Source organism: Felis catus, chromosome E2, assembly GCF_018350175.1.
Source record: "Felis catus isolate Fca126 chromosome E2, F.catus_Fca126_mat1.0, whole genome shotgun sequence".
Lineage (NCBI taxonomy): Eukaryota > Metazoa > Chordata > Mammalia > Carnivora > Felidae > Felis > Felis catus.
The window spans coordinates 26,745,078-26,757,392 of NC_058382.1; the positions used below are offsets into that span (position 1 = coordinate 26,745,078).

General features: G+C 40.4%; 1 protein-coding gene across 2 annotated transcripts in view; it reads right to left on the reverse strand.

Annotated features, from left to right (window-relative positions):
* N4BP1 (NEDD4 binding protein 1) overlaps positions 1-12,315 on the reverse strand; it is a 51,339-nt gene that overhangs the window by 5,654 nt on the left and 33,370 nt on the right. Inside the window, exons 3-6 of one of the 2 annotated variants that reach the window (XM_023245980.2) lie at positions 7,527-7,657; positions 5,891-5,987; positions 2,886-2,993; positions 754-861 (exon numbers count right to left, since the gene is read on the reverse strand). In XM_023245980.2, the coding sequence (XP_023101748.1) occupies positions 754-861; positions 2,886-2,993; positions 5,891-5,987; positions 7,527-7,657 (444 nt within the window). The remainder of the gene's footprint in view (positions 1-753; positions 862-2,885; positions 2,994-5,890; positions 5,988-7,526; positions 7,658-12,315) is intronic. The other variant, XM_023245981.2, reaches the window with a different exon arrangement.

Genomic DNA, 12,315 nt, shown 5'->3' on the forward strand with positions numbered 1-12,315 from the left:
TCAGAAGAGAAATGATTCCTAAGACCCAGGGAGCTGAAACTGCACTTGTCTCCTCTGTGGAAAATACCTCTGTGTGAACTACCCCAAATCCAAATCTAGAATCCCCAAGGGATCTGGTTATAAATAAAAAAGATCAGCTGTCTGTCACCAGGTTATACTATCTGTCAGTTAGGCACATACGATACTTTAGTTAACAGTGTCCATTACCCAAGAATTCTGAAAAGAGATATAACCACCAGCAACTTATCTTTAAAAACCCAACTAAAACAAAGAAAATGTCAACTATCAAATCAATTTCAGATCAATATGAAATACTGGCTTCTCCATTTAGTGGAGACAGAAAGTTCCCCGGGTAGTGATTCCTGAATAGTAAATAAATTAAAAGGAACATCACAAATTTAAAGCAAATAACCTTGGAAAGTGAATATAAGAGGATATTCACGTATACATAATGAACCTAAGTGGTGTTTGCTCATAAGTGGCAGTCAGCAAAATCTGCTTTGTCTTTTTAGACCTATACAAAGCCTGGCTCCCCACCCTCTCCTAGGATTAAAACCAAAGGACCATAAATGAAGACATGGTCTTTGGGGTGTGTGCTTGATTACCTTTCAAATATATTATACCAGCAATAAATCTAAGGCTAATACAAAATTTAAAAGTGTTGTCTTTAGTTATTCAGAGACATCACTTACACAAAAGCACAAAGAACTGAAACAAGTTTGTAAACAGAAAACAATGTGAAAAAGCAAATACCTAAGGAAGACTTCTTTCCTAAGAAAGTCTTCTAATCGAGGTCCGCTTCTTCCCAGAGGGTCATCAGGAACCATAAATATATCCCCGACAAAGGTATACTGAAGCAATCTATAACACAGAGAATGATTACAATGCTGGAGAAAACATGAAGCTTTTATTGTTGCAGGAGCTGAGAAGAAAGTAGAAGTGTCCACCTAATTCCAAAGCAAGAGTCACCTATAAAATTGTAAGGCTGCTTACATGCCTAATGGAAAAAACAAACACATCCAAGTTAAGCCATCTGAATTTCTCTTTTGGATACAAATACAGTAAAGTAATAAACTTTTATCATTGGCCCTCACAATTCTTATCGAGACTTTCAGATTTTTATCTGGGCTTTGGAGGCAGCTTCTTCTCCTAACTTTGAAAACAAGATTTAAGACTGACTGCTTAGGACACACTGCTTAGGTGCTCAAAAAAGGTTTTACTTTTGAATAGTTGTGTCTATAGGCAAACCACTGAAGATAACTTCTTAAAAAAACAAAACAGTACAGGGCGCCTGGGTGGCTCAGTTGGTTAAAGCATCTGACTCTTGATTTCGGCTCAGGTCACGATCTCGCAGTTCGTGGGATTGAGCCCTGCATTGGGCTCTGCACTGACAGCTCAGGGCCTGCTTGGGATTCTCTCTCTCCCTCTTTTTCTGCCCCTCCCCCCACTCACTCACTTTCTCTCAAAATAAAAAAACTAAAAAAAAAAAAAAAAAAAAAAAAAAAAAAGAGAGAAAGAAAAGAAAAGAAAAGAAAAAAAAACCAAAACAATAGGATATCTGAACAAAGAAAATCTGAGATATCATGATTTATCAAGTCTGGGGAAGATGTGATAAAGAAAAAAGGCCAAGTGCTTGTGTTTGCTGTCCAGATCTCGGTTTCTGCCTTGTTTTGTGAGTTTTGAAAGCAATGGGCTGGTGTACAAACACTGAGTCCTGACTGCATTTAGACCTTCTACACACAGAGGAGTGTCCAATAAATACTGACAATGAGTCTAGGGCAAAGGTCCAACAGAAACATGTCCTAGAAGATTAATGGCTTGTTAACTGTGCCTAGAAGGTCAAAGACCAATTCTCAGTTCAGCTCTCAACAACAGCTTTCCAACACCATGTGGGTCAAAATACATACAGTAATTAACTCTCACCTGGGTATTTATAGCAAAGGATTATTTTCTAAAATCCTCTAACGAGTTAGCAAAATAACAAATATCAGACAAGGGGCAACTATGAAACCCCAACAGAAATAAATATCTAATTGTACCTGTTATGTACTAGTTATAACACAGCCTGAGGTATGTTGATTTATGCTTTTAGATTTGTGGCATATAGGACTCATCCCTGGCACCATCACAGACTACTGCCTTTTACAGAACTCAGTCAGATGATGCTTGTTAACAAGAAGTCCTGGAAGCCAGTGTTCACTGATCTTAAGGCAGGTGGACACATTCAGAACATCATCACAACTAAAAAACTTGTATCAGTGAATGCTCAACTCTTGACTTTGTTACTTTGGATGATATTCACACATGTTTTCAATATAGACGATTAAACTATGATGGTAAATGCTCAAGGAAAGCACCAGATATTAGATATTGAAAAGCAGAAATACTCTTCCCACTCCTAAGAAGTGAAAACTCATCAGTATGTGGATTTTGGTCTCATCCTCTTACTGGAATCACAGCTGTCATTAAATCCAACCTTCGTATTTCATGGTTGAATCAAGTAGGGACACCCACTGAGTTGCCTTGTCTCCCTTGGCATCAGGGCAAGGCCAAGTTAGGAGGCCATTTCTGCTCGATTACACTGTTAAAAAAGAGTTAACTGTGCCATAATCATGTGCCTCTTGCCTTCTGCCAGGGAACACTGATCTCTCAAAGACACTCTGCAGCCACCACAGCATGCCCATTATGTCACCCACTGGTTTTGCTGCTTCGTACTGGGAGCCCCACTTACCTAGAGGGGCCAGCCATGGTCTTGGACAGGGAGCACAGTCTTATGATACTTTGGTTTCCTATACTGCCTTCTGCAGGGCCAAGGTGTACACAAAACCAAACCAAACAATAAACAACAAAAAACACTTAACCAAAGACAAAGAAAATATTATTACCTTTTTGTAATAATTTCTCTCCAAGAGACTGACTCAGTCACAAATTCTCTGAAGTTATCATTTGTTACAATTATGCCACCAGTTTTGTCCGCTAAGTGTAGTAGAAACCTATAGTAATATAAGAGGTTAAAATGGGCAAGCAGGCATTCCTGGCTTATAGAAGCTACGCTATAAGAAAACAAAAGGATTTCCTCTTCATATGAAAATCACCAAAGAATTTAACTATGGCTAGGAAGTAGAAAAGTTAAGCCCTTGTCAGCTGAAGATCAGTCTGAAATATCAAATACCTCTGAAATTATTAGTGTGATTATAAATGAAGGTTTGATTTTCATACATTATTATCTCTTTTTAAAAATGTTCTCAACCAGGGATGCCTGGCTGGCTCAGTCAGAAGAGCATGCAACTCTTTTTTGTTTTGTTTTTTTTTTAAGTTTATTTATTTTGAGAGAGAGTGAGTGCAAGCGGGGAAGGACGGAGGGAGGGAGGGAGAGGGAGAGGGAGAAAGAGAGAGAGAGAGAAAGAGAGAGAGAGAGAGAGAGAGAGAGAGAGAGAGAGAGAGAGAGAGAGAGAATCCCAAGCAGGCTCTGTGCTGTCTGCGCAGAGACTGATGTGGGGCTCGATCCCATGAACTGTGAGATCATGACCTGCGCCAAAATCAAGAGTTGGACACTTAACCAACTGAGCCATCCAGGTGCCCCAAGGCATGCAACTCTTGATCTCGGTGTGTGGAGATTACTTAAAATCTTAAAAAAAAAAAAAAAAAAAAAAAAAGATCAACCACAATTTACACATTTTTCTGGAAAAGTTGTATTATCAGAAGACAGTGGTTATCAGATGATGCACGAGGACTAGAGTCGAGAATGAATTTGAGTTGACAAGCCTGTGAAATCACTAAATCACATTTTAAGTTTTAGTTGCTAGGCTAGAGTGCTCTGGTTCTAAGATTAGCTGCTTGGTACAGTCAGCCTTGCATTTTTAAAAAATAAATCCATAGGTTCACACTTGCTGCTTGGACTTTAGATGTCTAGAAGCACCATTCTGTTTAGTTCAAGTTATAGATTCACTCAGATGCCATTTATAAGTTGAAATTGTGATAACAAAGGGTAAGAAATCAGTATTGAGAATTCTATTTCACTGCTGGAGATTATTCGTGGTCAAATCTCTTAATGAGAGATTTGTGAGGACACTAATGAGGAGTTTTATCCCTTAGTCAGGGTGATCACATTTGTTTAAGGCAATGCAGACAAAGACAATACAACAATAAATTAAGAGAATCACGAGAATTGAAGGTGCAAACAAATGCTTTTATTAATGATAGTGAATACTTAAAAGGAATGAAAAAACAAGTCTTGTTAGTTTCAGAGGCTTAGGACATCTTGGAAAGTAGGACTTAAAATCTTGAATTTATTAATGAATATCTTATCAATTATTCCCAGTGGGCATGAATGGTAAATGGTGATGTCTGCCCAGAGATACTAATATCAAGAGTAAGGCTTCGGAGTGCATGTACTAAATATATGCTATATATAGACTCATGTCCACTAAAAACCCAGAATCATACAAATTAAGCAAAGGCTTATGCCTTCAAATTCTGCAAGCGTGCAGCTGCAGAGTGTGAGAGAGGTGAAGGTTCTTCAGGAGCCCAGCAGCCTACGTGCCCCTCCACCCAAGCACTACAGGGTCTGAGCCCAGTATAACGGAGCCGGAGCAGAACATGGTCTCCCAGCACTTCCTCACCCCTACCCTGCCTCAATAAGCTATTCTCCTTTCGCTTCCTCTCACGCTGTTCCTTCACATCACCTCTGATTCTCCCCATCTGATCTGGTCTCTCATCCCAGCCTGGAGAAGGGCAAGAGGTTGTCAATGAGAAGGCCCTCTAGACCTTTTCCTGAATGAACACCTGCTGTCTTCTCAAGTCCCCTTTCCCCCTGCCGAGCCCCTCTTTTCATCTCTCACCCATCTGACTGTCATTCACTAGTTGGCGTTACAAGCCAAACACTGTCTTCAATGTGAGGAGCTATTCTGGTAGAATTCTGAGGCAAAACCACCAGGGCATTCTAAGTGCTTCAGGCCAGAAGAAAATAAAGGGGGTGTATGCAGGTGGGGAAAGAACAAGCGGCCACTACTTACTTAGGTTTCCAGATACTGGTAGGGTTAATAGTACTGACTTCACTCCACAAGAGGACAGTTTGAAAAACTGTTTTTAATGCCACTGGTCATATTTAGGACCTTCTCTTATTCAACCACAACAAAACTCCCCTCTATTACTTATTTGTGTGCTTTCTCTTTAGATCACAAACTCCTTACAGCAGGAAATGTGTCTGAATCACGTGTGTTCCCAAAGCCCCGCTCTGTGCATTGCACTTGGTTGGTGCTCAGTAAAGCTTTTAGAAAAAAATGTAAAAGGTGCAGATTAAAGCCTGTTGTCTCCAATGCATTAACACCTGCTTTCTGAGTGACACGCCAACCGAAGAAATGCAACATACTCCTCTGTCACACTTAGGGTCAGCTGAGACCATCTTTCATTATGTGGAAGAAATGCTGAGGGCTCAGGCATAATGACAAAGTAAGTCACTGGCCAAAATTAACCAGGAGGAGATGGATAATGTTTGAAAAGCATCCTTGGGGTCACCACATAAGACAAGACAAACATTACTTTCAGTATGCACCAAAAAAGAGAACTCAATGTCTGCTCACTCTTATGATTCTCGGTCATGTTTTATTTAAGAAACATACAAACAAAAAACATTCTAACCGAACAGATTTTATGTAATGCTCTTAAACCCGTATAGCAGAAAAAACAAACAAAAAAAACAAAACCAAAAAAACCCCACTGAGTATATAACCTTAATGACCATAAATACTAAAATCTTCAAACCCCTTAATCTAGTGAGTCCTCTAGGTATGTGGATCCAGGGGCACCATGAATGGTTGGTTCAGTGGAGCAGGTGGTGGGCTCCTCACCATCCCACACCCACCTCAGTAAGGAAAACAGCCTTTCGTACCTGTCATCATGAGAAGCAATTCTTTCTCCAAAGACCATCCGGGCAGGAGTTAAAGATAATATTCCAAGCTCCTGGAGCTGGGTTAAGAAGTGCTGTTCTGTTCATGGAATAAGTTGAATACACATTCAGAAAAAGGCTATCTTCCCATATGTTTAAATAAATGAAAGCACCCTCAAATGTTTCACTTGGAGAATTATGGAAAACCTTTTTTCTGCTGACTCAACAAGACTCAATTATAATAACTCATTGGGAAGAAAAAAAAAATTAAGCAACACACATACTAAGGCAAATACAACATAAAAACTGACCTTAGCTATTTTTTAAATATAAAAAAGTTCAACTCATTTGGTCCTAGAATTGAGTAAACCATAATCCTACCATCAAGAACTTTTTCACAGCCATATCACAAGCAGTAGGACAGGGACTGATGACCTAAGTCCCAGAGACAGGGTGGGGTAGAGCAGGGAACATTGCTGGAGGCAGAGGCAGGGACACAGGGCTCTGCCCTATCCCAAGGTAGGCCTATGTGGTCCCCCTTCCAAGAGGCTGTCAAAATATCTTTCTAGCTGGCATTTTATCCAACCTCTCTCAGTTATCTGCACATTTACTGATATTTCATGGGAGTGGGTCGCGACACAGAAGAAAAGAGGGTCAAAGCCAAATTACAGAAAATCAGTCAATGGGCAAAGAGCAGCTAAAAGCTCAGGGTCTAAGATTCCCACACCCGCATCCCCTACGATGATTACTCACCACTGGCTTAAACTGCAACATGCACACACCGTGTTTTATTGTCCTAGAAATGCACAGCACAGGAAGGCTTGCAAGACCCTTTCAAGGATCCTATTGCAAAAATTAGTGGCTCTGCCTCATTCCTCAAGCACTCTCTGTTAAGACAAATACGCTCTCCAAATGAGGGAAGTTGGGATACTTGAGAAATGTGTGGTCTTACCATTTCCATCTCAACAGTGACTAAGTTTCACTTCCTGTTTAAATGCTGGGTGAGCTTTGTTCCCCCTCCCTTCTCCCATCCACCTCTTGTGTCTAGGCACACCAGTGGGCTAAGCTGCCTGACACCTTGACACCGTGCCACCACTCCCCTATCATGAACTATAAGAATAGGTTTCTCTAGAATACTGCATGATTCACGATAAGTTTAAACATCCCGTGTGTGGCCTGCAGTCAGCCATGCAGTATCACACAATTAACAGACATAATTTACATTAAACTATTAAAAACAGGCTGTTCAGAAAATATTGTCTTTGAGGGTTTCCAAATTTATCAAGTGACCATTTTAGAAAAGACTATTTAATGAGGCCAAAGTCCAGACTAATGGAAAGACATATTTAAACTACTTTTTAGAAAGTCAGGAAAATTTTTGTGATGTATAAGGAACTCTAATATAACTTTCCACGTAAACAACTATGTTAAAACTTTCCATCCTTCCCCTAAGCACTTCTTATGCTGTAACACTCTCTTCAACTGATGTTTCACAGGGTCCAAAAGATTTACAATTTTGTTTTTCAAGCTGCTGTCACTGTAGCATGTGGCTCTGCTCTAAGGAGTATGAGTCGCCACTGTAAGCAAACTCATTAAACATCTAGAAAAGGAGAAATCTGGAAGGATCAGTTTGCCTCACCTGTGACATTAGGATCACGTCTTGTTCTCCACTGTGGGACAAATACAGTGATGTTTCTGTTGCCAAGCTTCCAAAAATATTCAACCGCAATTGCAATTCCACGACAAGAAAAGAACTTTTTCAGACCGTGGCTATAAGAAAACAAAATTTATTTCAGCTTAACGTATGTGAAATTTCACCACGAAAATGTGAAAAGGTAAACTCTATACACAACAAAAACAATGGCAATGAAATTCCCTTTACATTTTACATTCCCTTTTACATTTTTTGGCATTAAGTTCCATAGTCTGTGACCTTGCAAAGCCAAGAAAGAACTTATTGCATGAAATGTGATTCTTAATAGCTTTATGATTTTTCTTGTATTTTGTTTGGTTCATTTAATTGCATGTGATATTGAGATAGAAGGCAGCTTGAGTTTCATGGTAATACTTGTTTATTGCACTTTCTATTTTTCACTTTATTTTATTATTATTTTTAGATAAAGAGCCCATTCTAGAGAGCCCTGCCTGGTCAATGGCCTCTAAGAATATTCTACGAATTTTATTAAGAAATTTGTTGCTAAAGCAGAAGTAGACGTGAGGACTCTTCCAGGACATGGTCCTTACAACTTCCAAAGGCTGTGGGTAACCCTGGCTCTGGGGCTCCATACCCTTTCTAGGGAACCGTGGAACCTACTCAGTTTGCAGCTTCTAGGAAATAAGATGAGGGCAGGATTCCAGTGACACTAACTAGGGGCCATGGCAGATGATTTTGCTGAAGGAAGCAGAAAAGTACTGGGAGTAGATGCAAACGAACAAGGAACTGTACAGAATATGAGTCAGTATACAATTTTCTGTAAAGGGCCAGATAAGCTTTGTAGGCCATATGGTCTCTGCTGAACTACTCAACTCTGCCAACTGCAAATGAATGAGGGTGGCTGTGTTCCCTATTTGCAAAAAACAGGTGGTGGCCAGATTTGGCCCACAGGGCACAACCCCACATTATAGTGGATTAAAAAGTTACCCCACCCAAAAATGTGGTAACAAATTTCAAAAGAAACCAGAAAAAATATTTAGTTGTGGCCTGCAGTACCTAAGTAAAAGTGGACATTTTTTTAAGTGTATTTTAAAGTCTGAAATTTTGTAGGTGGTAATCCATTTGTCTAGCCATGAATATTAGAAAAAAAATCAAAACCCCTGTGAAGCTGCAGTTTATGAAATGAGCATAACCTATGTTCACTAATCTTAACGGACACTTATATTCCAGTGACAGGAAATCCAGCATCTTCAGTCCTGGCTTTTCTTCATGTCAAGTGTTTCCACGTCAAAACCACTTGGTGGATTAATTCCTTCACTTAGAAGTCCTGCCACCTCAGGTACAATGTGCTCCAAGTCAACTCGAGACTCCTAATTCCAATCCCTCCTCAAACTCCATTTAGACCCTGAAATGCAGCCACGAGGTCTTTGATCCTGCTCAGGGTTTTCTTTTTTTTTTTTTTTTTTTTTTTTTTTATGAAATTTATTGACAAATTGGTTTCCATACAACACCCAGTGCTCATCCCAAAAGGTGCCCTCCTCAATACCCATCACCCACCCTCTCCTCCCTCCCACCCCCCATCAACCCTCAGTTTGTTCTCAGTTTTTAACAGTCTCTTATGCTTTGGCTCTCTCCCACTCTAACCTCTTTTTTTTTTTTTTTTTCCTTCCCCTCCCCCATGGGTTCCTGTTAAGTTTCTCAGGATCCACATAAGAGTGAAACCATATGGTATCTGTCTTTCTCTGTATGGCTTATTTCACTTAGCATCACACTCTCCAGTTCCATCCACGTTGCTACAAAAGGCCATATTTCATTTTTTCTCATTGCCGCTCAGGGTTTTCAATGGCACTATCCCTCCAGAAAAACCCAGAGCATGGCTTCAAGATCCCCTCTATACCTAATCAGTTAGAAGTGATCTAGAAACCATCGTGCATCACCACACTCGTTTCTGGCTGGGTAGGCTTGCTATCTCCCTCTTCCTGGGCAGTGAGGTTTTTTGTTTTTGTTTTTTGTTTTTTTGCTGCTTTCTTTGTAGACCAACTCTTAGACCTTTGCCCATTCCTTTCCTCCAATGCCCCTGGGACTCAATTCCAGACCCTCTTCTAGAAGGCCATCTCTAGAGATAGGTCCTCAATCATCCCTCTTCTTTCCTGTCTTGCTTTCCTGTACTGTACACTGGAATGACAGAATTAGGAGATAGAACAGAGTTAGATTCCTGTTAGAAAAAAGAATGAAACCCCTGAAAGACAGAGCAACTTCCCCAGGATGCACTGCCACAGGGTGATTGTGCTGGGACTACTCAGGCTTCCTTACTCCTGGGCCAGTGCCTTCCTACCACCCCACAGTGGTACTGTCTCCAACTAAATCTGTATTCTCACAAAAGCAGGAATAGGCTAGACACACAATAAACTTCTAACACCCAAAAGAGCAGCTCAGAAACTCCTTTTAGAGGCTAACACCCACTCTCTTCTCAGTGAACCATAAATAAGAGACTACAATGACATCAGCTTTACCCAAGAAAACATAAACAAGTAAACAAACCCATTCTTGATGAAATAATTCAGTATAGTTTATCTAAAAGCATTCAAAATATGGTAAGAATGTAGCAACAGGACATCTGTTACTGGAGAAAGGCTGGAGACAATTTTTATAGATGTGATCTTTTAAAAAAAATCTTTAAAAATCACTTGAGGGGGACAAAACATAAGAGACTCTTAAATACAGAGAACAAACTGAAGGCTGCTGGAGAGATTTGGGGTAGGGGGATGGGCTAAATGGGCAAGAGGCATTGTTGAGATGAGCACTGGGTATTATATGTAGGGGATAAATCACTGGATTCCACTCCTGAAATCATTATTGCACTATATGCTAACTAACTTGGATGTAAATTAAAAATTTTTTTTAAATATTAAAAAAATTCAAAGCCCAAAAATAATTATGCATGACAAAAAAAAGAAAAGAAAAAAATCATTCTAATTGCTTAACAGCAAGAACAGATATAGAGTTCATGTCAACCACAGCCTGAATATGAAAATCCAAAATACAACAGAGCCTACTGGTTCTTAGAAAAACCAAGGGATATGTACGTTAAGTCCTGAAAAAAACAATCCTCGAGAGAAATGCATTAAAAAAGCTTGTAAAGTTTGGCTTATTCATCAGATACAAACATGTACTAATTTTTTCTCTTCCTGAAAAGCTTTTTAAAAATTTGTTTAATGTTTATTCATTTTTGAGACAAAGCCTGGGGGGAGGGGAGGGGCACAGAGAGAGGGAGACCCAGAATCCAAAGCAGGCTCCAGGCTCTGAGCTGTCAGCACAGAGCCCGATGCAGGGCTCAAACTCACAGAATATGAGATCATGACCTGAGCTGAAGCTGGATGCTTAACTGAGCCATCCAGGCACCCCAAAAGCTTCTTTAGATGACAATAGTAGAAAGCAGGTGGACCCCAGTTCTGTTCCATTGCGTCACTGAGGAAATGAATGAAGGGATATACAAGTAAATGTAATGTTGTGGCTCTGTAGTGGGCCCAAGCTTAGAGAAGAAATGGAATTTCCAGAAACATGAGCTCTATAGTAATTCCCAAAGTGTTATCCTCAGTGATAAGATCAAATCACTTTGGATACCCTGAAAAATCTCCGGAGTAGTTTTAGGAATAAAAACAGCAGTTCGAAATTCTGGTGGAAACAGATTCAGCCAGAAAACAGAACTACAGAAGAAAATTAAGTGGAGTCAAATTAGTGTCTTCAAAATAATATGGAAGATCCCTACCACTTCCCACTTCAACTCCTACAGCCCTAGGCAGAAACCACTGAGTCTCCTCACATCCCTGCGGTCAAGCCACAGGTGCTTGCTGACATGTAGACCCAGATCAACTGTTTTGACTCAAAGGGTTTATATACCATTAACTCCTCCTTTACTTCTGAAAAGGTCAAGCTCTGGGGCTCCCAGCTCCAAATGCAGAATGAGCAGATATTAGGGCCAAGAGGCCAGGGTATGCAAGGGAGATGTAAACTCCTGTTCCTTGTAATTGGAAAGAAGTCACATCATCCGGTTGTTTTCCCTGTTATAGGAGGCAGTAAACTGGAAGGAAGAGTGTCTCAGGAAGAGAGGAGATGGGTGACAGACACCTGGTAAAAACTCATGGCAGTGATGGAACCAGACCCAGCAGTGTGGGGGAGATAGTAAAAAAACAAAAAACAGGGGCGCCTGGGTGGCGCAGTCGGTTGGGCGTCCGACTTCAGCCAGGTCACGATCTCGCGGTCTGTGAGTTTGAGCCCCGCATCAGGCTCTGGGCTGATGGCTCGGAGCCTGGAGCCTGTTTCCGATTCTGTGTCTCCCTCTCTCTCTGCCCCTCCCCCGTTCATGCTCTGTCTCTCTCTGTCCCAAAAATAAATAAAAACGTTGAAAAAAAAATTAAAACAAAAACAAAAACAAAAACAAAAAACAAAACAAAACAAAAAATTAAAAAAAACCCCAAAACACCCTTTTGGAGTTACCCAGGGAAGAATAATTTCCTTCTATAGTTTCCACTTAATAAAAATAGCCATGACACCCGGATATAGAAGACTACCACATGAAAAAATGGTTAAAATATATAGCTCTGGCAAGTGAAGGGGCAAATCTCACCTACATGGAAAATTAGCTGCCAAGTTTTAAGTCAGGTGTCCTAATGCCGAAGTTTCAGACTGACCAAGCCTGAGTGTTATCTAGCCACCACTGTGATGTCTAGCCGTGCACCACAAACAATTTCCATTTACTCATCACATTTGACTC